Below are 27,621 nucleotides of genomic sequence, written 5' to 3'. Positions count from 1 at the left end.
GTTGCATCAGTGTGCATTGAAGCGAGGTGGCATCCTCAAATCTTGGAGAAAATGACTGGAAGACCCACATCAAACCAATGGAAAACTGGGTTAATCAAACTGTTTTGCAGTGCACATGAATCACTGTCTCTATCAATATTAACAAAAGTACATGGTCCCTTAGGTGTTTTGAGCGTTTTTAATGCCTTACCGGTATATGAACATACACGTATAGGAAATAAAATTACTAGATGATTTTTGTGGTCGTCAGTGAGCATATGTAATATGACCTAAATGCCAGAGGAAATAAAGCACTGGAATTATATTTTCAGGAAATGTTCTTTAATTTGTAGGTTTAATACAAAAGAAAGTGATGAAAACATTACACAGTATTACAGAATTTAATAAGAGGTGTTCCTGTGCATGCAAGCATTGAGCTCTGATGTCCCAGCAATAAATCTACAACCACATTTTTTTCATAAAACAGGAAAGCGTCCCAGTATGTTCAGATGAACAACAAAAAAAAGTACACTTTAGTCTTTTGGAGATACATCTTCGGTCTCACCTTAGATTCCTCCAGATTTCTATACAACTTGAGGCAGAAACACATAAGTCCTGTCTTCACTCTGATGCACACATGAAGAGACCACAAGTCTGGGGAGAAAAGGAACAGACTTTTCAAAGCCACATTAAGACAAATGAAATGTGAACTGTATTGGCCAACAACTTAATGTAGCAGGAGAGGATGAGGGGATTTGTGTTAATAGTCCTTAATACTATACTAGTGGCATGTTTATGCCAATAGCTGTGATTGATTTTAGATTCATTTTCCTTCAGTTTACACTGCACCTCACTATATATAGTCTATGCTATCAAGTTATAGCCACATGAGGTCTTATTCATAGACACATACTAAGAAGATGAAGAAAAATGTGACAATGATGCATTCAGAGTCTGATGACATAATTGGTTGCGGACTTTAAACAGTTAATTGCACAGTAATAACTTTGTACTAAAAATAACTATTTTACTGACCTTCACTTAATGAACCGTAATCTGTCAAAATGGTTTTGGGTGTGTTGAACTAGCACGAGGAACCACAGGCCTGTATGTTTTTTTTTTTTAAGCAATTTATCCAGTACAGCTTAAAACTTAAAATTATGTACATGTGATTTAATATATTTCTGTGTTGGCATAAAGTTTTATTCAATCACAATTGCAAGATATCTTTAACCACTTTTAAAATTGTTACCAGACAGTCATATTCCACCAATTTCATAATTTTCTACCTCACCATCTTAATAAAATAAAATATGAAGCAAGTTTTGTGTCATGATTGTTGAACCTTTTTATGTACATAAAACCTTTGATTAATCAGGCAGTCTCACTGAGAATAAGATCTGTGTTGTAAGGGACACCTGAGTACAGCAGAGGAAACAGAACAGAGATAAGACAAAACACAGCCAGTCACACAAGCACATACAAACAGCACCAGAAGCACACACACATCACACACATCACTTAAAAGGTCCAAAAGTTTAAATGCATCTTATTGGTTGAGACTTGCAAGTTTTAAAGTTCTTTACATTTAAATTATGCAAATTACTGGAGGTGAGTTTGCTCAAGTTCAGTATTTACTGGTGGAGTATCAAAAGTTGAAATCTGGTCTGAACAGTAATTTTAAATTTGAGAAGAGATTTGATAGACAGCTTTAGTATAAAAATGAAACAAAATTATGGTGTTTTTGACACTGAGCAATAAGCTGTTATTTCACTGAAGGCCATAGGGCTACCCAGTATATAACTGGAGTCCAGAGGGTTGAAGGTCGTGACCTTTGCTTAGATACAACATCTGTAGGTAGTGGAGTTCCTCAACAAGTGTTATTACTGTCTTCAATTGTACTATTTTGTTTATTATTGGGGTCACTAAGCATGCAAGCTGAAGGATGTTGTATGAGAGACACTAACCAACACCACTGTATGGCTCTGTGATACTAAACTCATGTCAAATTTTGGAAATTTTGGGTAGTCTCTTCTGGTGTAGTCATGCTGTACTTCAAAACACAGAAGCTCAATATCATGTAATAAGAAACACAGCTGTGGAACTGATAGAAAACACATGGCAAATAATAAAAAAAAGGTCTGATGGATGAAAAAGTAAAGTAATTATATAAATCAAGTAGAGGGAAGCTTACCAAGTCAGCGGTATCGGTCTCTGTGATCTCTGTGCCTTTCCCTTTCCCGTTCTCGTTCCCTTTCCCGTTCCCGCGGGCGCTCCATGTCTCTCTCTCCACTCCAGGAACGATCTCTGTGTCTACGAGACATTCCCACACCTTCCCAATCAGAGGAATCTTCTTGGTCCCGTTCTCTGTCACGCTCTCGCTCCCTGTCACGACCCCTGTCGCGGTCTCTTTCTTTGTCCCCAGAACGACTGCTACTCCTGCAAGGAAATTAGCATTTGTGTGATCTAGACTGATTAGAAAGCTAATGCTAGTTACATCCCCAGCTTCATTTTCCTGTATAAACAACAAAATGCATCATGTGTTAGAGCTCTGAGGCACAATTATACACACCTGTAGCCATAGTTGCCCTGGATAGAGACTAAACAGTCTTTGAGTGAGGTGACCAGGGCTTGACAGCGTTTATCTCCATACACTCTGGACTGCTTAATGATGGCAATGGCAGTTAATAGAGTCTCCATGGCCACCCGCAAGTCTCCTGCATTAGCAATTGAAGAGATTACATATGAGTGACATTTGCTTTTAAGTAGTTAAGCACTTAAAAGCTTCTAGGGTTACAGGTAATACAAAGTCATAAAAAATAGATCACATTTACACCCACATACAGTAAAGTCAAGCAAAAACTTCCACTTGTCTGAATGTAATGTTTTATCATAAATACAAAATAAAGATAAAAATGTAAAAAAAAAAAAAAAGTCTGCTTTGTCATTACAAATGAACTGTGTTTAATGAACTTTATCTATAAACAACAAAATACCAAAAAAAAAATCTCTTTACCATCCAATTCCATTGTGAGAGAGGTGGGGAACAGCTTTTTATTTAGATTTTTGTCATATGGCCACCAGTCATAAGTAAAAACCAGTCCTTTCACCACATGGCTCATTAAGCCCTGTGTTTTTTCTTCCACTTCACAGAACCTGTACTATATACTTACCAGCTGTTGCTCCAGATATAGCCTTGGATATGGCACTGCTGGCAACAGCTCTATTTCTGTTCATTAGCTCTTCAAAATCTCCACCTGTACTTTGAGATGTGTGTCTGAAAAATACACAGATAGTTGTCATACTAGCTGGCTATTATGTCATTACTTAACCACAAGTTATTGCTAACATAACTACTGCCATATTACTGCTCATGGTTTGCAATACGTATAAATTTAAAACAGTGCTCTCACTTTTGTTGGCTGTAAGCTTTGCTGCTGTGTCCATCTTGTGCCGGGGAGAAGAACGCTGGATTTATATGTAGACTAGGAGATGGTTGGCTACAAACATGGACTGGATGAGGAGGGAATAATGGGGGCGGCAGGGGCGGAGGGATGTTTGCAGGCATATGTGGGAAAGGTGGGGGTGGCTGACCAAGGAAAGGGCTGGGTAATGAGGGAAACCTGTTTGCAAGTGAACGTGATGGAAAAAGTGGAGGTATAGGGGGAGGGCTGGGCTCCTGTGATAATAATGAGGGAATCTTATCCGAAGAATCTGAGTCCTTGGAATCTTTGGAAGTAACACGTAAGGGTATACCTGTGGAGAATAAATTGTTTTAGTCAATGATGACAGTCCTAAATTATATTAAAAAATGCCAATAAATTCAATAGTTCTTAAGAATTCAATGCTCTTACGTTTATTTGCAACTTCCTCAAACACAGTGAGGTTCTGGCGAGTAGCAAAGCGACAGTCAATCCTTTCCCCATTGAGTTCACATTGGGGTATTTTTTCCAACAATAGTTTTAATGACTCTTCTGAGGTCACCACCACTTCTGCATAGCTGTATTACGGAGTAGAAGAAACAACACACGTATGGCTACCACAGAAAATACTTTTAGGATTTTTGGCCGGGCCGCAACAGCAGGACAAGCCCTATGATAGCAAATGTTCGTGAGTGAGTGAGTGTTTATAGAGTGATCATAATTGAGTTTCCCCATTGGCCGTTTCTAAAAGCAGTTTCTATTATGGGGGGCATTTACAGCCTACAATGTTGCCAACTTAGCGCATTTGTTGCTAGATTTATAGAACTTTTTTTTTCAAAAACAGGACTAGGTGTAAACCTAGTATGTAGCTGGAACGTGTATAGATGCCAACCGTGTGCTTAGGCCTACGTCTCTTGTTACAGGTAGTCACCTTGCCGCTCTGGTTTCCCGCTGCTCAGGAGCTGCGAGGAAATGGAGTAGCGCTTCGAATTCACTAATCCTCGGCTCCATTAGGACAAATAAACTACTTACATTACTTCATTACATGTGCCATTATTACTAAATGAGGCAGAGGAAAGAGAGAGCAGGAGAGTAGGAGGGAGAGAGAGAACCCTTCGATAACTGCTAAGCTAAAGAAACTAACAGATCTGAATAGCATAGTTAACAACAGAAACTATATGTGACCCATTCATACACTAGGTTTTGACCTAGTCTGATTTTTATCTATATTTTATAAACACTAGATGTGCAACCACTCACCCTCTTGACTGACCATTAACTCTGTTCTCAGCGAATTTGATCTCTTTGACATCCTTCACACCCAACGTTTGGACCATGCACATGAGGTCCTTGTCAGATGTCCACTGCAAGTATTTGCAGGTTTGGGAAGAGGGGATGAGAAAATAACAGGAGGGTAAACAGTTACTTTTGATCCTGATGAATAGTAAGACTGTTGCAGAAGCAGAAATTGAGTTGATTGACAGAATGTGACTCATGAGGTACTGGGTCAAACCTTTTGTGTTTATGAGGATATATTTTGAAAACTTAGAATACTCACTGTCATTAAAACAGGTATCTCGACGTATCTGCTTAACTTGAGACTCGCCCCTGAATGAGCATGGGTTTTATTTTTGCATCACTTCCCTTTTTTAAGGCAGTTCATCAACACAAGCAAAAGTAAAAGTCCACTGGAGATCTTTTGTGAAGTACAGGATGTTTGGCCATTATAATAAATAGTGTTAAACATTCCCCTTGAAATTACAGCGTTTTGAGCTGATGAAGAGACAAACCCTGTCATAAAACAGGAATTTTAAAGGGAGCATCAAACAATCTTGTGAGTCCTTGGAGTGCAAAAACCAGTTACAGTTTTTTTTTTTTTTTAATTTGGAATCAATACGTGGACAAGACAGATGTGTTTTGTACATTGGTAAATCTTAACGCAACTGAAGACCGAGTAGATGCACACTGTATGTATTCAAAAAAGTGCCTTCTGAGGCTACATCTCACTCCAGCCAACATACCCCTGTCCTATTCATACTCCTCACCTCTAGAGTGGAAGTGGACTTTTAAAATCACTCTGGCCATAAATGAATGGCTTTTCTTTTACTGAGGTATTGCACACATACTATCACCTCTTTTCAGTTTCAAAGTTACAACAGAAACTGAACAATATAAGCTGAAATTTAATGCTGCACTGTTATATTAGACTGAATTCATTTTAGCTATGTGTACCAAACAAACTGACAACTGAATGTATGTTGCCTCTTCTGCACATCAGAGAGGGTGTATGGCGTAAAGAGGTGCACATTTGAACACATTCGAAATGATGAATGAAGAATTTATGTGTTGTGAAAACTGACAACATACTACAACAATACCAACTGTATAGTCTGGTAGATTGTTTTATTTGACTTGGCATTATATTTTAGTTTCTGAAATGAGACAACTACATAGAAATGGAAATTGTGAAGCGAAAATAAATGCTTTTTCTTCCTTTTGTTAAGTCCATCTGCTTATACTGTATCTCAGTACTGCTCATTTAAGTTTTCATAATAGGAGATATGGGAACTTATTTCTCTATATTGTTTAATGTAGACAGTGTACAACAAGCCCATATGGACAAAACAACTTAAACTGCACTGGACAATACAATAAAAATGTAATCAACATTAACGCAGAGTGAGCTTTACTCACCCACGGGAAATTTCCAATATATAATGACAGTTTCCTCAGTGAATTTCCTCCTTTCAGGGTTTTCACTGCTGTTGATTTAGATTCCTCTTTAACTTGTGTCTCCTTAAGAGGGGGCACTTGAGTAGTAACTTTCTTCTCCTGATCAACTGAGCCAGTCAGGACAGCATCAAAAAGTTCATTTGCTTCAGCAATTCTGCTCAAATCCTGTGCAGGATAGAAAATAACAAAGTCATCTTACATGTTCTCATCCTGTGTATCTCAATGTGCAGAGCATCATTGAACAAAACACTACAAGAAGAAATGTAAATCCTAGGGGCCAGCTGCAGGGAGTGTGGACCGGGTTTTTGTTGAAACTGAATGCTGAATCAACCGTATGATCACTTTAGAGGCTGAAGTTTGTGTTGCTTTTGAACTGTGTTGTGCTGACAGGTGTTCCTTTTACTATTACCATCCCATTCAAATTGACGCGGGCAGGCTAAATAGTAGACACCTCTTTGTATAATGCAATACAGTTCATCAGCACCACAAACTATATCCTTCAAAATTATCATATGATTGAATCAACACCTCTCTAACACAGTTTCAACAAAACTTCAACTTTATGACCTCCATGAAGGTGGGACTTAACTTATCGCATGCCTCTTGTATTAGACTGCATTCATTTCAGCTAGGTGTTCCTAATAAACTGATAACTGGGTGTATGAGAGCACAACTTTAAATGAAGATGGGCTCCAGTGATATTTTACCTGAGGGTATGAATGTCTGAATAAGGAGACGTAGTCTGCCGTTTTATTTAGGTTACAAATACTTTCTAACTCTGTGTCCAATGTAAAGGGTTGTTGGTGCAGATGCATCTTAACTCTCTCTAAATAAAGATGAGGAAAATAAAATGCCCCCAAACACACACACAAAAAAGACAAACTCTAAACAGCATCTGAGATCAGTTCACACAAGTATTGAATGAAAAGGTGGATTTAAACTCCACCATAGCGAGGTCCACACGGCTGTGCAGCTCTCTAAATGCTCTTAGTGCATTTTGCTGCGATGAAAGATATGAACTCACCTCCTCGTTTTGATTCAAATCACTGTAGACATCTATGAAATCCTTGGAAGTGCTTGGTCCGGCTGCGGCTCCTGCAGCAGCCATCCCGTGGGCCTAGGAGATGATCTGTCTGATGGCACTGCAGCTTGTTTAGTTTTTTGTTTTATTTGCTTTCAGAGTAGTTCTCACATGCACCTTGGCTGCAAATTATCCGTGCATACCGACAACAGGTGCACCGTCAACATTCAGTAATTGTTGTCAACGTTACGCCTCTCTACCGTTTCTAGCATTCTAACAGTTAGCTAACGCTGCGCTCGTCCGTAAACATAACTTAAAAAAAACAATATGACGACAAACCGAGAATACGACAAGCGCATATAAGAAATTATATTTTTAATGAAAACTTTGAAAATACATGCACAGTACTTCATGTATGAGTGCATACACAAGAAGTTTCTGACTAGTGGGGGTTCGCTCTCTGAACAGCTAATGCTAATGTTGCTAGTGAACATTTAAGTGCGTCAGGGCGATTGAACCGGTTGACAACAACATAATTATTTGGTTCCTATCACCAAGCCCCTTTAAATGCTGACGGCACGAGGGGTGGATTTAATCGTTATACTGATAATGTTAGACAACTTAAAATACACCAATAAAGGAATGACCTTTAAATATACTTCATTTACGCCAATTATGTCCTCTCCCTAACTAAACATTACTGATACCTTAGCAATATGGCGAGATGTGTGCGCAGCCTCCAGTCGTCCCCTCGTTAGTTTCCCCTGACGTGCAAGCTGCTTGTGTAATTTCTCTGTTGTGTGTCTGACATTCAGACATCGGTAACAATTTTCACAGAGGAGGATCAGTTCATCCACTTGTCTCTACGTGGCAGAAAAAGAAGCGTTAAAATGCTGTCGTCTTTCGTTGCGAAAAGAGTGAGTTATCGAGTAAACGTTACATTTATTTGTACATTTGTTGGTTGAAGTTTGGGTGCTGAAGCCGCCGTAACTGTAGAGCTCGTCGAGGACTTTTAGGACGTTAAATTATATGATGTGATCTGTTATACATTAATACGATTTCGCAACTATATATTTATGTTGAAAACAGTGATTCTTTTGTTCAGTCTTTTGATGTTCTAGAGTTACACATTATGAGCCCAGAAGCAGACAGCGTGTGCTGCTGCAGGACAGTTGTACAACAGTGCAGCGTGTGATAGATATTATGCAATTCCCCCCTGCCTCTCTCCTTCATGACTGACTATTGATTTGAATATGTGTCTTCTAACTAAACTTAAATTTTTTTTTCGAATGGAAAACATTTCGACCGCATTAACTAAATTAAGAAACAAATAGTTAGAGTTACGTTTGATTACTATGACTGCTCTTACATTGACATCGTTTTTGATCTAATATCTGAATAAGCACCAGAGACATTTTTAGGCAAAAAACAAAACAATCTGATGTGAGAACAAAGGGAGAGCACAGCATTTTTCAGCAGATTTTAAACAGATTGCACAGTGAAGTGCTTGACTTGTCACATGTGCTGGGTGTTATAGACCATGGCACAGGTATTTGTTCCAACGTGTGTTTTTGTTGCATGTCAGCTGGTGACAGGGTTGTGCCAGGCAGCATGGAGACCAGCAGCTGCAGGGCTGGTATCATCTCGTGGTTACCGCGGAGACGCGCCGGATGACACCAGGGGTGACCTGATTGAGATCCCTTTGCCACCTTGGGAGGAGAAGCCCGGTGAGCCCACTGACATCAAGAGGCGCCGACTTGTCTATGAAAGTCGCAAGAGGGGCATGTTGGAGAACTGCATATTGCTGAGGTTGGTAAACTGTGCTGTTTTTGTCCCATCCGTCTGTCATGTAGCCATACTGGAGATTTTTGTTGTTGTTTTTTTTTCTCACCTCATGCTTAAAGGATAGGTTCACATCTTTCAAGTCTGTCTTATAACAATATTCATTTCCTGTGGTCACTTCAATTGTTCCTACTATCCACACTGAATGCAAAGATATTCCCTCTTAAAGCAATTTCTGTTTAAGTGATGGGGGACACAGCCTGCAGTCATAGTTGTGCTGTGGTAGAATTATTCATTTATATTCATCATTTATATAATTATAAGTTCAGCTGCAAAAATACTTAAGAGCAGGTGTGCAAGTTATAAGCTCAACCAGTATTTAAGGTTCTTGTAGAAGGTTTTTACATCCTGCTGCACTCTCTAATTTAAGTTCCTAGTGTTGAGTCCATTCGGCTGCTCAGATAATTACCAGCAACTATGACTTTCCATTTCGAGAAAAGGCTCAGACTCAAATGTATTCTCCACCTCTCTTGTAGCCTATTTGCAAAGCGATACCTGAACACAATGAATGAGAACCAGCTGCAGCAGTATGACAGACTGATCAATGAACCAAGCAATGACTGGGACATCTACTACTGGGCAACAGGTGAGAGAACCGTGCTGCTTCTTTTACGATATTGCCTGTACAGTCTCATGCAGTTTAGCACACATAATACATTAAAGCAGTGAGATGGCAACTGATAGACTCCCATCAAGAGAAATATCAAACACTGATGGGAATTTTAGATACTCACACTGCAAAGCATTTGAATATTTCATGACATAAAACATTTCAGCTTTGCAATATTAATGCTTCTAAGAAGTACAAATAACAAATGTTTGCTTTGAGTTGTTGTTTTGTGTTAACAGTACACACAGTAAATCAGACATACTCATTTTAAATTCCATCTGTAACGCCATAAAATTCAGAAAACTCCATTGGGCATAATATTTTTATATAATATTATATATTCTTTTCTGGCAAACATTCATGGTTGCTAATTCCAAAGTTATGAAAAGCTCTGCTTACAAATAAATTTCAGCTCGGTACCTGTTTTTTTTTTTTTTGTTTGTTTTTTACCATTCCTTTTGGTCTGGACTTCACCCTGGGAGCTCATTCGCTGTACCAAGACAACTTACCAATTTATTCTTCTAGTGTTCTCTAAATTTGATTCAGTTAGGGTTGTTTCATTGTGCATAACAGCTGAAAAACAAAATCAGTGTGACAACAGCATGAACACATCCAACTGGCTGCAGCACTCTGGAAAAAACAAAAACCTTTGCAGACAGTCTTGACTTTACTGAAACAAATAATTATCACGCTATTACTGTGTGCATTTTACTTCTTACAATCAGCAGCAAAATATCGTCATGTCTGAGTCAGCCTAACAAGGTGATGTTAGAAGGGCTCCTCTCTGTGTGCTCATTGTTCCTCAGCTATCTGTCTCATGATTAATCCTCTTGCATCAAATAAGAATCTATAATCTCAATACGCTTTACCCTCCCAATTAAGATTTTGAAGAAGATAATTTATGAACTGAAAATAATTACACTTGATCTCTTTTTGCTTACAGAAGCTCAGCCCACCCCTGAGGTTTACCAGGGAGAGGTCATGGATATGCTGAAGGAGTTCACAAAGAACCGCAACCATGAACAGAGGTTGGACGCTCCCAGCCTGGAGTACCTGGAAAAGGAAAGCCAGTGAGGTGCACGGTCCTCTGGACCTTCTCAGAGACTCATTTATGGTGGGGCACTGAGTGAATATCAGTATCCCTCCAGATCCTCCGGAAGTCTGCTGTGTTTCTCTTGCTACACACAGCAAATTGTACAAAATATTGTGGGGTGCAAAATATTTGGAACACTTTACAATCTCTTACTGTTCACCTGATTCAGTGAAATATCAGCTAGAGCAGTTGGTCATTAAAGGGAGAGGAAGATTTGTGGAAAATTCAGGGGAAGTTTGTGGATCAGAAAAAGACTGATGCACCACGATGTTAGAAATGTGTTATGAATATTTTGCAGTAATTGTTTTGTGATTTAAGACTGTAATTTAAAACTGCTCAATGTGTGAGCTGCATTCTGGATAAGCCAGCGATCAATAATAGATACAAGCTGATCTGTAAAATGATTTCACTGTGCCTATTACAGACATTATGGGTTATTTAATAAATGTTGATCCTCTTATGTTTCTTGCTTATGTTGTTTCTTTCTGACAGTTATCTTTTACCACTGGATTGGACCACATGACTGGAGGGTAACATGTTTGACAGTGTGAACCGTATTTGTTACATAACACGAGTTGTGTTGCCAGCAGTGTCTGTTAGTGGACACCAGATGGCAGCAGATTACTTTAATTTCAGTGACTCAAATTGAAGCACATGCTTATCTCTCTATGGCAAATGGGTCGCCTGTAATCTACATATATTTCACATACTTTATTTTTTATTGGGGATACAATATGAAAATATCAGTCCGCAGCGACCATATTTTATTTGACTGGCCATCTGCTGAGAACCGTTTTATGCAGAGTTAGAGATGATGAAAACTGAGGTGAAGGCTGTGTGCAAGCAGTGTTTTTTTTTTTTTAATATAGACAAAGTATCACAGGAATTTTCTGTCAAGCCGAGGGTCCAAATAAACTACATACAGTCTCACTCACAGCCATTCAAGATTGTACTGTTTTTCTCAGCAACACTGGATCAGTGTGTGTGTTGATTATAGGGAAGATGTCTTGCCTGGCTGTGTATCATGTCGGTTCAGTGGAACCTTGTACTGAGAGCAGAAAGGGAAATGCCCTCTGGCCTGGAGATGTGCACTGAATCTCAAAACAGCTTGTGTACGCCCACTGAATTATAATGAACACATGATATACCATCGAGGTGTTACAAAAACAAGGACCAAGACAAATGGGGACGTGTATGTTCTTTCTCATCACTTTGAATGGAAAATATGTTGAGTAAGAATCCCAGTTTTCAATTTTTATGTTGTCAGCTTGTCCTAAAATAGACTGCGGTGATGTCACAAGGGTTCCCCTCTGTGTGCGCTTTGCTCCTCCGCCATCTGTCTCACCAAATATCTTAATCGGTGGTGGAAAGTAACTAAGTGCATTCACGCAAGTACAATTTTGAGGTGTTTGTACTTTGCTTGAGTGTTTCCATTGTCTTTCCTTTTTCTCGACAAATATCGTACTTTTATTATACATATACTTTTTACATTACATTTTATGACAGCTATAGCTAGTTAATTCTAAGTTAAGTAAGATTTTACATGAAAATAAACATATAAAATGCAAAAGCAGTGTCCAGTTGGGGCCATTACGCAGATGGTGTCAAAAATGTTTCTCTTACTTATCCAATATTTCACAAAAAAGCAAAGATTAAAGGTGAGTCTAAAAGATGAATTCAAACACGTAGTAGAATTTATTTTTTCTCTCTCTCCTCTCCCACTAATCATCTCACACCCCCTTCAGATTTCTCTTGTTTACCCTGTGGAGGGGCCCTGATCCCTAGACTGGGCACAACTGGACTAAAATACTTAAATGTGTACCACGTATTAGCAACCAGATCCACCTCAGTCAGCTACGTTAAAATGCTGCTTAAATATTGATGCATCCATTTTAACTATCTAATAATAATGTGTATAATGATGTAATATATAACACAGATCAGTCTCTGGGGCCACTTTGTGCAGAATGAGTAAATTTGATTATTTACGTACATTTTGCTGCTAATATTTCTGCACAGTGTTTTTACTTTTTTTTTTTTTTACTGGTAAGTAAAGGATCTGAATATTTCTTCCACCTCCAAGCTTACTTCAGAAAATAAAATGGGAATTTAGAAGGTTTAAAATTGAATCAAATTCTGCCACCTAGTTGTGCCTGTGTAAATATCCTGCACGGTGTACTACATTTTATTTGACAGTAGTTGAATGTGGACCATTGCTGACTTTAACAATTCCAACAAAAAAAAAAAAAAAAAAGAAAAGAAAAGAAAAAAAGAAAGATTGCCACCTGTGGATCCCACATGCTGGGAAGCACAATTCACGGCATTATTGCGCTGAGGCCTGTTTAAAGTGTGTATTCATCAGTTGCCTACGCACACCCACTGAGCCTATCTGTAGCCCAGCGCTCCTGTCATCCTCCACTGCTGCTTCCTGTGTCGTGACAGTTCTCTGTTTTATCCACAGCCTTGCCGTCACCCTATGCTCCCCTGGAATTTCAATCTCATGTTCTCATGTTTCCTCTCTCCTCCACCACCAGCAGCGTCCCTCTAGCCTTCATCTTGTCTTCCCATGTCTGCTAGAGAGTCGTGATCAGAGGAGCGCAAAGGGAAGCTGCTCTTGAGAAAGGAAGGTTGCCAGGTTTAACGTTGTGGATGGAAGTGTTAGATGAGTTGCTAAATTATACATGTACCTTTCTCAACATTACATGCACTCACAGTTTTTCTCTTAGATGTTATCTTGTGTCGAAGATGCAGTGAAGCGCAATGTGTAGGAGGCAGAACAGACAATTTCCTTAACTCTAGAGATCAGCAGCAAATCTAAAGTTCCATATTAATTATACATTAAAATTTAAGTCCTATCTCTGCCTGAGAGAAGAAAATAGAAAGCAAATGTGGTGGTGTATTTCCAGCTGTGACTTTGCAATTAAACCGCTGCAAAACAAGTTGATGATATCAACACCCAAAATCAGACTGAACCGGGATTGACAGTGAGTTAGCAGCAAGTCTCTGTGAAATTAGTTACTTCACTGAAAACTGCGCCTAAATGAATCTAATCTGTAAAGGTGTTCAGTACAGTTTTTAGTTGCTTCAATATTTCCTTTTAAGTTGCAGTGTACTTCTACAAGGCAACATCTCTTCTACATTTCAAATATTGCGATATGTTTTTACTCTACATTTATTTGACAGCTACCATTTCAGGGTAGAATTTTATAACAAAAACATAAGTTTAGAAATATCATGTATTATTGAAGATTAGTTTCCTTTTTGGCTTGTGACCCCTGACAGCCCTCCTTCCTGGTTGTAGCTGTTAGGAGATCCACTAAAGACTGATTTCTCCTCAAAAATTCTCAGATGTTTTTTTTCTTTTTTCAATAATTTTTGAAAGTAAAAAGGATAAAATAATTATTTCACAAAAAAGTCTAAAAAATTTATACGATTTGAATTTGAATACAAATGTATAGAAGAAGATCATTTCTTTTTCTTCTTTCCTACTTGATTAATCATATCACAACCTCTCAGATTTATCTAAGAGGGGCCCCAGCCCGTGCTGTGAATCACTGATACCTAGATGTACACTATACCTAGAGTAGTTACAACTACAGTATCTCCACCTCGGGCTACAACAGTACTTTAACAAGAATTTTAAACGAAGGACTTGTAATGGGACATTTTTACATTAATGTAAAGTACTTGTACTTAAAATAAAGGATGAGAATTGTCCACTGCAGAACAACTCTTGAATAAACCTTTTTGTGTTAATACATGTTTGACCTTAAAAACTGCTGAAAACAAGCTTCTGAAAAATTCATAACAATACCAGACCAGAAGTATCTTTGTTTTATATACACATTTATATTTTTATATACACTGTACAGATTTCAAAAAAATAAATGGTTGATATTTAACATTGTGCACCCCACGGATGTGTGACTACAAAGAGAAAAGAGAGTGAAAGAGGGGGCTGAGTGATACCAAGTACAGACAGATATCAACAACCCCAGTAAATACGGATGATTTTTTTTTCTTTCTTTTTTCATACAGGACACTTCACAATCATTTGTACAGTATATAAATTAAAATGTTGCTGGTTAACCTCTCTTTGTCTCAAGCAGAATGCCCTAAATCAGAAATGCGAGCTTGTCGGCTAAAATTTACCAGTGTGTGGTATTAGGCCAGTGAGGAGTGGAGAAAGACGATTCTAGCTCCATTTCTTAAAACTAAAACATACCAAACCCTGACTGACATTTAACCAATATTTAAGTTGCATTGCTTGAAGTGACTTTCACTAAGCCTTTGGAATGTAACGCTTTGTCAGCAGCTTTCAAAATAATGCCTTGTTTAACACACAGGGCCATCAGGACAGACAGATGACGGTGTTCCTGGTTATTTTGGGATGCTCCGATGCTCTGCTCTGACCTGAGATGTAGCTAACAGTGATGCAGAGAGGTGATGATTATCTCCTGTCTCACCTTTTTTTCCTCCCCCCTCACTGACACTTGGAGAGGGAGCGCATATGGTGAAGAGCAAGGCGTGGCGGGGTTCATAAGGCACACACAGAACACTGTGCCAGAAAGCATGTGTGCACAACGGGGGTGTTTAAGGGGGAACGTCAGCTGTGATGTTAGGGAGCCACCCTTCATATTTTTTGGCCTTGGCGAATCAGGTCGGACCAGATAGGAATGACAGAAAGGACAAAATGTCGGTAGCTGCTTCTGTCTGAACTCAAAATCTGGTGTATGGTGGTGAAAGGAAACAGGTTTTATCTCGGGTGGCGTAAAGCTGGTTTGTGACCTTTTTCGTTTGACCTTCACTCGGAGCTCATGTATAACAGATTTTTCCTCCTCCCAAACCAAACGTCCTTCTGAACCACACATGAGGACAATGACCCTGCTATGAAGAGAGGTTTGTTCCAGCATTGTCGTCAACAAGTGCAGTGATTCTCAAAGAAGTGACAACCTTTAAAAAAACATATTTCTTTGTACATCTGGATTGTTTCATACAGAATAAAAACGGTAAACAATGTTGTTTTGTATTAAACTGGCAAAATAGAACTCAGTGCAGATATACACACAAAGGGACTCACAGTAAACACAATCACACAAACTGAAGTTCAAATATTGACACTCACCCACAGTGCAAACACACACACACACACACACACACACACATACACACATCCAGTAGACAAAAACGAACAGTGGAATGTAGAAAGACTTTTCCCCCCCAGATATTATTACTCTGATTTGTTTCCATTCATCCTCTGAACATGTGTCCATATGGGACTTGGGGGAGGTCACATTCAGGCAGTGAAGCTAACAACTGGAAGACTGACCTGTATTTAACTCAAAACCACCAAGACTACACAAAATCAGGTCTAACATCGTCCTTTGACTCATAGTTCTCTGTAACAATGAAAAAGAAAGAAGGGTTCTGTCATGCCTGTTCCTGTTCTAGGTTTAATGCACAGATTAATGCAGCTGACACTTTGTGAAATGGGTGACAAGGGACAGTACTTTAGACTGAGTGACTTATTTCATCTACATCTGATTTTTCAACATACTACCGTCTTAACAAAGTCGTTTACTGCCTGCATTCATAAATCTTCAATTCAATTCACAAAAAAACTGAGTGTTCATTCTTAAGATTGGAATGAGTCATCCAAAAAAAAAAAATCTTAACTCAAGGGACTCTGTTTAGCTTTTTCCTTTTGACTGCAGTCTGCACAAATAATAATAATAAAAAAATACACTGGTTACTCAGGTTAGCTGTTGTTTTCAACCACATAATATGTGGGGTTTGTGGATTGTTCCTGGAAAGGCAAGCTGCTGTTGAATTTTTCAACAGCCATTTCCAATGCAGCGAGCACCACAATGAAATCCTTGTGATCTCCTCTGTATTCAGGGGTGGCAGCAGTGATTTCAGAGGCTCAAACCCACGACATACACATATCTGTCTGGTTTGATACCACTAAAAACCATAAGTCTATAGTTTTTGGTGGACTGACTCTTTCACCTTCGTGACCTCCCCACATCTTCAGCTCACCTCAACACACAAACAATACCTTATTTTCACCTTCATTATCAAGGGGCAATGCTATTTTCAACAATATCTTTAATTTAGCTGTGCAAGTCCAAAATACTCCCTCTGTCACACACACAAACACTAACACACATGCACACGCCCATTAACCTACACTTCCACTCTTGTGGAAGCTGGCTTTTTAAGCTTTTTGCTTATTTTCTGTCTGGAAGAACAGGTTGATTCTTTAAGTTCTTTTGAAAACCAAAAAATAAAACACAACATTAATCACTTTACTCTTTTTTCTGTCCATCAGGATTTCTTTTCCAAGAAAATAGGAAAGAATGTTTTTTTGACACTTGCCCTAATGGGCCGGTGTTTAACGATCATGTTCATATCTTTTTTCTTTTTTTTTTTTGTTGATGTTGAAGAACTTCATTTGGGGTTACACCACATCACCCACAGCACGCACAGACGACAAAGGTTTCCAGCCAAGGGAGAATTATTACAGTGGTGCCAGAGAAAGAGTGAAAAGTGAAAAAGATCAAACATGACTTGAGTGACAGGGTCCAGTTCCAGTCCAATTCCATTTTAAATACAGGCCATCACTCTTCCATTGCCTGCGTTGGTTTTCCTGATTTTTTCGGGCATTTTAAAAGCGTGGAGGAATAGTGACAGTAACAGAAGAGGACTTGAACAAAGAGGCGAGGAGCAGAGTGGAAGATTCCTCACTGCAACACCGGATGTGGGCGGTAAATGGGTTGCACAGGTCAGCGCCATTCACACTCAGGTGCATGTTTGAATGCAGCCCATCTTGCTGCCATAGAGGATGGTTGGAAAATCTGTTTGATCCATTTTTGGTTGGTAGTTTGTACTGATGGATGGCAAGAGGTACTGCTCTGATGTTAAACACTGAGAATGGTTGACAAAGTGGAGGAAAGACTAAGGGATATATTGAAAAAAAAAACCAAACAAATCTCAGAAAGAGGGCACAAGGAGGAAGTGAGCAAAGACATCAAAGACATTTTAAGTTCAGACAAAGGGGTGAGAAGAGGTCAGGTGGGAATCAGAGCTTGACAAGGATGAAATTTAAGGATGGTGTCACGAGGACTGAGGGCAGGGGATATCAAAGAGGCCTGAGAACAAAGAGATGACACACAGTTTCTGCAGCCCAAGGCTGCAGTTAGGGAGTGGGGGATATGTGCTGAGGGCAGGGGCTGAGCAGCTGATGCTGAATTCTGGGGGGAGAAACACTGTAGGCAGGTTGGTTGCTGGGTCCCTCAGGCCTTGAGAGCGTGCCACTGGGCCACAGTAGTACGAGGATGACCCATCATGTCTTTCCAGTGCTTTACCTCTGCAGGGCCACTCTTCCATGAAAGATAAATCTGTGAGAAAGAGAGAGTCAGTGTAACTCAGTGTAATATCACACACAGATTGATGTTATTTGTAAAAAAAAAAAAAAAGCCTTCCCAAAAAACAGTAGGGTATTAAGTTAAAAAAAAAAAAAGCTCTTCAGTCCAGTCTTGCTTTCACCACTAAGCTTGCCAGTCTAATCAGAATTTAACTCAAATCCAGAAAAGAGTCATTACAGGAAGAGATTTCACTTGCTGAAATACTCTGAGAAAGGCTAATGCTGACACTAATGAAGATCAAACACTGAGCGTGTAATTCTCATGTAGAAAAAAACTCCAGATCTGTACAGGTCACAGGAAATACCGTTCAAGTTTTCAGTGTCCTACGACCAGTGTCAAGTTAATTAAAGTGTGGTGTACTAGACAACTCATTATCACTGCTGTGTGTAGCCAGATGATATATGCGGTTAGGATGGCAACAATCACAGCACCTGCAGTTACGGTAGATTTGTATGAATGACAGAGAGTATAGTAGCTCATCTGTGCCGTACATAGCTCAAAAAAGATTCTTACAGCGTCTCAATTGAGCTTTGGGGTCTTTTCAGTATTTTAGACAGAAATGATAAATTTATGAGTTATGTTAGAGTTAGAGTTAGCTATTCTATTCTCACAGTATAAATCTGTACTTGTAGAGAAGTGGGTATTTGGTTTAAAATAAACAAAGCAGTCACAATGCACAAGGTCGTAGGACTGGTTAGAGCTGGGTTGCGTAGTGTTATATCAGTAATGGCAAAAAATGAATGTGGAGGAAATAAAAGAATACCAGAAACTAAGGCAGCGCTTTATTTTATGGGTCTGTTAATTCCTAATAACTTCCTTAAAGGTTTCCTGAAAACAGCAATGTAATGTGGCCAAATAATAACTGAAGCAGAGACAGTGTTAAATAGCTACACTTCAAATGGATTAATCCAAATTAACTGTTAAGCTAGCGTAGCCTAGGCTATTCTAGTCAGTGCACAGCAGCCCAGCTGAACTTACAAAAACGTGCCTGTGTCTCCAAGCAACCACACAGCTGAGCTTATATGAAGGATTAAGTTTCCAATCACAAATAAATTATGAATTAATACTTATTTGTGTTTTCTTTCAAAGAAATTCATCCTTTGAAGCAAGTAACTAACCAACTGATCTCTACTAAACTCTACTAACTAAAGTAACTCAGAACTGGTTTCTCTGTGCTTCATAATTAGCACCAAGTTACACTGTTTTATTCCAGGAAACATACGGAGAAATAATTAGGAGTTTATTAGGAAATAACATTAAAGTTTGGCACATTAATAAAAAAATGCAGTAGTCTTTAATAAACGCTGTTTACATCAGCAGGCAACAGTGTAGCAAAAACTTAGGTCTCAGTAGCAGTACAGCAACGCACATTCAGCAGTTGCCATCTTGAGTTCTTCTCTGTACCAAAGATGTTCTATAACAAAGATGACCCATTACAAGCGGCGCCAATGGTAGGAAATAGTATACACGTCCTGTCTCCTCAGTGGGCGTGGTCAGCTTGTGAGAAATGTGACAGTAGCAGTACAGTAGCTAATATTAATAGCTTATTTATTACTTACCTGTCTGCATCCTTTGGAAAAGAAAAGACAGATACAGGAAACTATATACACTTATGTCTGAATATCATTTATTCTGGCCCCTTGCTCAGTTCCTTATTTCTATTTAATTGTAAAGGCTCTACTTTCTCCACTTGTATGTTCCTTTCATGTTATCTTATTTTGACATTTCAATCTGGTTATTTCTGTGGTTAGGAAAGGAGTATTTATCGTCCATGTGTTATGGAAGTGCAGTCGGATTCTCTCTGCACCATGGTTGTCTTTTCCTAAGTCCTTATGAATTCTCCTTCACATCTTTCCCTGACCTCTTGACATTTTCCATCGAGGTCGAGCAAAAGTGGTTAGGGAAGGAGATTTTGTGACTTTTCGACCACAGCCCAGGTCTGCATGTTCCAGCAGGGGGCAATAGAGACTGGCTCAGTAATCAGCAAGTGATGGTCTGTCACAGAGTCTGAGAAAAACACAGAGAAAGAGAAGAAGAAGAAGAAGAAGAAGAAGAAGAAGAAGAAGAAGAAGAAGAAGAAGAAAAAGAAGTAGATGAAGAAGAAAAAAAAGAAGAAAAAAAAGGAGAAAAAAGGAAGAAGAAGAAGAAGAAGAAGAACAACAACAACAACAAGAAGGTGAAGGAGAGGAGGAAGAAGAAGATGAAGTAGAAGAAGAAGAAGAGGGAAGGAGATACCTTTCCAATGACATCATTGCGACTGAGCCTGTCCTTGTCCATGACGGTGATAATTATGGTGGTCTCCCTCAGCACGTGGGCAGGCACGTCAAAGGGGAAGGACTCGTTGAAAACAGGGTTCAGACAGCGCTTCATTACCACCGTCTTCTTCTTTTCCACACGCTTGTCCTTGTGCATCAACCACACTTTTACATAAGGGTCTGTGGAATAGGGAAACACGTCTGTTTGTATGCTGTTTACAATATCTCATTCCTGTTCACTGTAATGTAATGCAATGTTAGTTTGTATGCTATCATTAATTTCATGTCATTTTCCAGTAGTGAATCCTTTTCTCATTTTTATTTTGGAACAGCAATGATGCAGAAGGGCAACAGTAAAAGGACACGGGAGATGAAGGAGCATCTATACCAGAAGTGCCTCCAATGTCCATGGCTTTGAGGTTGCGGGCTTTGATGATGCTCACAGTGATGGTGTTGGCTGTGGGGTTGTAGCACAGAGACACCAGCAGATCCCCTCGACTCCCCTAGAGAAATCATACACAACAACGGTGAATTATTTACTTTTTTCATCCCCTTTTCACATTGGTCTCCTTTCTCTTGCTTGCTGTGTATTTCCGTTTTTTCCTCTGGCTGCCTGTGTTCTCGCTGTCTACCTGTCTGGATCTCCATATTCCCCTCTATCTCTTCTCCCACCAGCACGCTGCCACTTTTCCCCTGGGAGCGTCACGGCAGCCAGGAATGACATCACTCGTTACATTCTGTCCCAACGTCTCTTTCCCCTCCTCCCTCTCCTCCCTGTTCCTCTTCTTTCCTCTGCCTCCTTACTTCCCTCCCTCCCTCCCTTTCCTTCTCACTCACACTGCCATCGCTACATGGTTTCAGCTCCTTCCAGAAAGTCTGCATGTTGGCCAGGTCCAGTTTGTTGAGGGGGATGGACACCTCTCCTATGGGGTCATTCCTGCTGAAGCGGTCGTAGTCGAGAACCTGCAGGTATAGAGTCCTCTGGACCACCTTCTCATAGGGGAACCCTGAGAAAGAAATGGACAGGAGCACAGTCCCAATAAGTCACAGTGATGCACATAGAAAAGAAACTGCTTAAACATGCCTGCATGTGCTGTGAACATTGTCAAATTTATGTTTAAGGTATTAGGAAAGCCTCCTCCATCAAACCTTCAAACAGGAAGGTCTCGTTCCAGTGGGGGTTTAGATTCTTCCTCTTCACTTTGGTCTCCAGTTTGTGCTTCTTGTCTGGCAGCAGGTAGAGTTTGACAAATGGATCAGAGGTGCCAGAAAAGTCCTTAGCAGGCAAATCCTGGCCCTTGAGAATTTTGACGGTGAGGGTGGAGTCCTGAAAACTGTATCCAACGCTGAACTGAATACGACCCAGCTTCTCACACACTGGACCCTCGTGGTCATCTTCCTCCGAACCTGGAGACAACTAAGAGATACAGGAGAAAGAGGAGACACATGTTGTTTCTCTAAATTCATTCTGGGTGGCTGATATATTTCAGCTATATTGTAATGGAAGCATATACAGTATTTGTTGGGTTCATTATTATTACTAGTTCTGTTCTATTTTGAAGCAAGATTTAATATTTTGATGAATCTGGTGTTTGTTTCGAATGTTGTTTGGTACACATGGGGTACTACAAGTTTTCAGAGTACCTATATCCTGTGAGGAAGAAAATAGTTCCTCCTAACAATGAACACCTCTCACATTTTAAGGCAGATATAAATCACATTTCACTTGAAATTAGATTTTGTTCATTATTTCATTAAAAAGTGAACCAGGAAAGACTAACATCTAAGTGTGACACAATGAAAATTATCAAAGAATTGTTAACAAAACTATTTCAAATCAAGCTCCACGGTCTTCATTAGCAGACTGAGTTTACTCCGTTTCATGGAAGTGTAGATGTTTGAATTTGCCCTGATTCTTAGCACCTCTATCCATCTATGCTGACTTACTCTAACAGTTGAGCTTGACATAAGTCAACATGAAGTCCAGCTGTGTCCAAAATCACTCCCTATTCACTATATAGTGCACTATATTTATTATCTGACTTTTCATTTGAGTGTGGAAATAAAACTACAATCCCACGATGCAATGTGTTGCGTGTTGTAGAAGCGATAAATCACTGTTGTGTAACAACACATCTGTCTGTGAAGACTCAGAATGATGATGATTCATAAGTGTCTGAAATCTCAATTTACTGCTCACTACTGAGTAAATGACTGAAGGTCTATTCTACAACAGGGAGTGATGAATGAGTGAACGAGGGAGTTCCTCTGAGTCATGGAAAGTTTGAGCAACTGCAGGCACAGTGTGATATGGTTGAAAGCTCCAGAATAACTCAAGTAAGTGGACCTTGACTTGAATTTCCACCATAAAGTTGAATCAACACCAAAAAAATAGTCTCAACAAATACGAACTTTCATGGAGGTAGGATTTATTTCAGGACTGATGCATTAAACTGCATCAGTTTTAACCAGGTGTTTTCACCAAGTGTACACAAAATGTATTCCCATGAGAAGTGCACTTCTGTTATCAGACCACAGGGTCAAACGTGGCCATATTCACAGCAATTTCACACACAGATAAAACACTATCAGGGGAGCTGACAGGTGATATCACATAGCACACGAAATGGGAAACTTGGACTCCAATCGACAGGGGGCACTAATTCTGCACTTCAACATAAAAAAAAAAAAACACAGCTCCTACCAGACAAACTAGCATAATGCTATGTCTCATGGCTGCTGTCTGCTGTGCAACAGGGGCACAAAGTGTCCGTGGCTGTGTGGAGATGAGAGGCAGATTATCTGTTGGCAGACAGACCCCCTTGACTGATGAGGCCGTGGCCGTGGAGGGAGGGAGAGAAATCCAGTTAAAAAGTGCTATCTGATGGGGAAAGAGCTGGAGGCATTACTCAAGGAGCAGTTCCACAAATTTAATATCCAATTCCATATTCTCCCACACATTTCTGATGGTGCTGCTCAACCTCATTCTCCATGCTGAATATGATCACTCATTATGCAGTCTTCCACCCAACAGCTGGCCTAAATTGCTTTTCCCCCATTTTCTGCATTTGGGCGCCCTCTCTGTTTCCCAGAGTCCTCTCTTCTCATTCAGTTCTTAAACTCCCCTCTCTAATTCATTTTTTCCTGAAACCCAAACAACCCACGTGCAGTAGATTCAAATTCTCTTGGAGCACAAAACATGGCCAGGTCTGTGCAACATTTTAAAAGATAAATCTGGTGATATTCTATATTTATGTTATTAAGGAATCTAATGACATGCGCACATTTGCAGAGGTTTTTATTTATCTTATTTATTTATCTATTCATTTACTCTGAGAAATTAATTAATGCATTCATAACAAGTAGAGTAGACTACTGTAATACTCTACTATAGTGTTCCATGTCTTCACGAGAGCTAAAAAGTTTGGTTTTGGTATTTGTGTGTGATTTCTTGTATATCTTGACCATTTTATGTAAAGCACATTGTGTTGCCCTGTGTATGAACTGTGCTATTGAAATAAACTATAACTTGACTTTATTTGTTTAAAGATTTTTTATTATTCTCCACAAATCCCTTGAAAAGACGAAAACCAGCAATGATGTTCTCCAAACAAGTATCATTTATCTAGCTAAAGGCTGATACAGCTTATTTCTCTGTGCCATTAACCTCCATTGTTGTTCAAAAACTATTAAAAACTCAAAAATGAGCCACATGTTGCACTGGCTGACATATTACTTCAGTCCCATATACATTGTCCTCTCGCTGTTAATGCTCACTGGCAAAATGTACATCACTCCACTGCTGAAAATAGTCCCCAACAATTGCACTTTTTACTCTCGCTTACCCAGCTATTTTAGGAAATTATTTAGCCTTTTTTTTTTTTTTTTTTTTTTAATTAAAGCATATATCTGTGACCAATTACTAAAGATTTACATCCCCTGTAAGAACGAATGGGCTTGTTGCTTGGGAAGTACTGAGAGCCATGGTAACTCATTGCTGGTTTTGGTCTTTTCAAGACATTTGCTGACAACAATAATAATAATAACAAAAACATATATTGCCAGCCTTATCCTTCAACAAGTAAAGCACATATAAATCTCTGCAAACGTGTGGATGTGTGATGGCACAGAGGCAAAGACACATTCACACCACACTACCCATGGCTCTGTGAGCATCACACAAAATGAAAGCAGTGTCAGGGTGCATGCTGATAAGAACCATGTGATGCTGACAGGACCCCCACCCATCCTCCCTCCAAACCCTTATCACCTGAGAGGCTTGACAGGGTGGGATGCATATATATACTCTGATGTTCAGTGCCATTTCACAGCATCCTTTTTCTTAATACATTGTGTGGAATAAAGTTTCTATATGCTGCCATTGCTTTCCCTACAGGAGCACAAGTGGCTCAAAAGTGCTGGATGGGTATTTTCAGCATGAAAGGAGGGTTGTGTAATATATAGACGCCTTTGGCGAAACTGCCCAGAATGAGTATTATCATTAAGCACCAACACTGTGAATTCCTCAGACACGCCATGAGACCCACATAATTACACACTGCTCATACCCATCTCTGCCATATTCTCACAGCACCCACAGCACTGTGTGTTCTTTCACAGCTAATTACCAAACCTCACTGAATAAGGCGCATGTCCCCTCCCCTCCCAGTGTCTCACTTCAGGGTGATGATTACTGTATGTTTCTGTTAGCCGAGATACTGTGCGGCAACTAACTGTGATGCTCTACAGGTGGGTGAGCTTAGTGGGATGAAGACGGTACTTTTTGAGTGATGAAAGACTTGGGAGGAGGAAACATCTCTCATAGGACTTTCAAATGAAGTGTGTAGGCTTTCTTTTCTCACTGTGTTCTCTAGAACCAACACACTGTATTATATACTGTAGGTGTCAGACAAAAACATGTAAACAGCAAAGCCAAAATGTTTTTAAAGTAAAATTTTGCTTTTTTTTTACAACCTGGTTCTCTTTTTTGTAGCTTTGGACATCACTTCCTTCAGTTATGAAAGTGAAAAGAAAACTTACCAAGGTAACTACTGTGACCTGGAAAGCACATAGGTCAAAACGAAACCAGGAGTTCGGTCTGTAATAATAATGGATGTTTTCAGTTTTGGAACATCCATATTTTCTCTTCCAAATACCTTTGGCTGACTTGGGGGTTAGCTTAAAACCCACATGATTGTCTGACTATTTGTATTTCTCACCTCAACAGACTTCTTTTTAGCAAAGCTGCCAGACCACAGCAATTAATTTGGTAAGTATAGTGTTATTATTACTGATAGGAACAATGGGTGAAACTACAAATATAAGACTCTTAACACTGAAGTTTAAAGAATCAGAAGAATGGGTCATTTTAGCTCAAATGCCTATTATCAGTATTTGTTACCTATCAATCAATATTGACACTCATCACTTTGATATGTCAATTTTCAGTGAAATCAAACGAGTATTAACTCCAAAAAGACCAAATCAGCAAAGCACAAACTTCATATTCATTTGACAAAATCCTCACCACTCAAGGTCCACTCACTAGCTCGGTTCTGGAGCTTTTGACCACCCTGACACAAAGTCTTCATCTGCAGATTAAGCTTCAATTGTCAAGGTTCCATAAATTGTCACGATAACATGGAGGAGATGTCCACACATTTGCAGAGGTTTTCGAAACTGCTCAGAATCAAGTTATGTTCATACACCTACAGTTCAGTCAGAGACACGTCAAGGAAATTACCATTTAAAGGAAAAAGGAAGAACAGATTTGGCGGAGAAGGCTCTGAGGAGGCTCTTTAAGATATGAATATAAATCTTAGTTAAATCAACAACACCAAAAATAGCACATAAGGAGCAGGTTGGGATGGCATGAGTGTATCAGCAGAGAAATGCTAAAAGGTGTCAGGGTATAACATCCGCCCTGTACACATGCATTAATATGACTGGCTGTTTCTAGTAGGTGAGGAAAGATAATGTGGAAGCACAATTCAAGTCTCTCCGCCATCTCATTTATTATGATTTAAAAGGCTTTGCTGACAGCAGTCCTCCTACTCTTAATATAGATGAGTTCAGCAAAGCAGAAAACACCATGCATGAGTCAGTGGTGTATCAATAAAATGTGTCTCATGGGGCTGTGTTGATTTTGTGTGTTACCATGAGCATGTCACTGGTGACTGAATTGGCCAAGTCAGAAACAGAGGAGTTGGCATCGTGGCGGCGTCCGGTTTCGTCTGGGGTCTGACCTCTGGGGCTACTGCCTGGTTTATTACCGGGAGTCCTGTTAAAATGGATGCAAACACACACATATTAATGAAGGTGCTCATATTCAGTTCTGGAGTACATGAAATGGACAAAAGTATCTGCCCATATACTTTTCTGTACTTTTAGCCTGGGGCTATTTTTCATGGTTTAGACCAAACTCTTCAGTTCCACTGAAGGGAAATCTTCATACGGCAGCTACAATTACAATTTAGACACTAGTGTGCTTAGAAGTTTCTGACAGTAATTTGGGGAAGATTGTTTCCTGTTTCAAAATGTCATTTCCCCAGTGAACAAGAGGTGCATAAGGGAAGGCTTTTCTCCATTTTGACATGGAAAGACTTGACCTCAACCCCATCAAACACTTTTGAGATGAAATGGAGCACGAGGCTTTGAAGCCCAACATCAGTTTTTCTGATTAATATGTAAAACTTTTCATAGCCGGAGAAACTCAGAAGAGTTTGTCAACAAACCTTTTGTGAGCTTTTCTTTAACCTCTGTGGTATTTAGTTCTGATAAAGCTGTAATAGGCTAATCAATGCAAACATTTAGCTGCATACTAAAAGCACACTTTGAAAAACACTTCTTTGACTTCTTGAGTTAAATGAGAAGATTGATGCCACTTTCACATCTAATATGCTAAATACGTAGCTGGAGGTAGCAACTGATTAGCTTAATTTAGCACAGAAACTGGAGACAGCTAGCCTGGCTTTCTCCAAAGGTGACAGAATACGCCTACCAGCACTTCTAAAGTTCATTCATTAATAAGATCTTGTTTGTTTATTTCATTCAAAGTCAAAGTTTAAAATTGGGGTTTCTTCCTCTGACTCTGAGTCTCCACTGGTTGCCTGGCAACTGCTGTTTCCCCGCTGTTTCCAGTCTTCATGCTAGGGTATGCTAACGAGGTCCTAGCAGAAATGGCAAACTATCACATTAATGCCCGTTGTTTTAGATCAAGTTGTTCAGTTTTGGAGTAAA

General features: G+C 39.5%; 3 protein-coding genes across 3 annotated transcripts in view; 1 reads left to right on the top strand and 2 right to left on the bottom strand.

Annotated features, from left to right (window-relative positions):
• Positions 1 to 71: 71 nt before the first annotated feature.
• Positions 72 to 7,658, bottom strand: cpsf7 (cleavage and polyadenylation specific factor 7). Its single transcript, XM_022767853.1, has 9 exons — positions 7,159 to 7,658; positions 6,096 to 6,299; positions 4,662 to 4,765; positions 3,834 to 3,979; positions 3,393 to 3,735; positions 3,153 to 3,256; positions 2,552 to 2,696; positions 2,174 to 2,418; positions 72 to 633 (listed from the first exon to the last, which is right to left on the bottom strand). The coding sequence occupies exons 1-8, from the start codon at positions 7,240 to 7,242 to the stop codon at positions 2,178 to 2,180; spliced, it is 1,371 nt and encodes a 456-aa protein (XP_022623574.1). The 5' UTR covers positions 7,243 to 7,658; the 3' UTR covers positions 72 to 633; positions 2,174 to 2,177.
• A 256-nt stretch (positions 7,659 to 7,914) lies between these two features.
• Positions 7,915 to 11,160, top strand: sdhaf2 (succinate dehydrogenase complex assembly factor 2). The gene is made up of 4 exons (XM_022767852.1): positions 7,915 to 8,072; positions 8,741 to 8,964; positions 9,474 to 9,583; positions 10,551 to 11,160. Exons 1-4 carry the CDS (start codon positions 8,046 to 8,048, stop codon positions 10,679 to 10,681), a joined length of 492 nt encoding a protein of 163 aa, XP_022623573.1. The 5' UTR covers positions 7,915 to 8,045; the 3' UTR covers positions 10,682 to 11,160.
• A 6,835-nt stretch (positions 11,161 to 17,995) lies between these two features.
• Positions 17,996 to 27,621, bottom strand: part of LOC111238348 (synaptotagmin-7-like) — a 68,202-nt gene continuing 58,576 nt past the window's right edge. Inside the window, exons 6-11 of the mRNA XM_022767801.1 lie at positions 26,539 to 26,662; positions 21,532 to 21,799; positions 21,220 to 21,389; positions 20,771 to 20,885; positions 20,363 to 20,562; positions 17,996 to 18,100 (exon numbers count right to left, since the gene is read on the bottom strand). Of these exons, the coding sequence (XP_022623522.1) occupies positions 17,996 to 18,100; positions 20,363 to 20,562; positions 20,771 to 20,885; positions 21,220 to 21,389; positions 21,532 to 21,799; positions 26,539 to 26,662 (982 nt within the window). The remainder of the gene's footprint in view (positions 18,101 to 20,362; positions 20,563 to 20,770; positions 20,886 to 21,219; positions 21,390 to 21,531; positions 21,800 to 26,538; positions 26,663 to 27,621) is intronic.

This window comes from Seriola dumerili, unplaced genomic scaffold, assembly GCF_002260705.1.
Source record: "Seriola dumerili isolate Sdu_G_001 unplaced genomic scaffold, Sdu_1.0 BDQW01001299.1, whole genome shotgun sequence".
In the NCBI taxonomy this organism is placed as follows: domain Eukaryota; kingdom Metazoa; phylum Chordata; class Actinopteri; order Carangiformes; family Carangidae; genus Seriola; species Seriola dumerili.
Note: the sequence above shows the minus strand (reverse complement) of the source record. Positions and strands in the feature narration are given on the sequence as shown.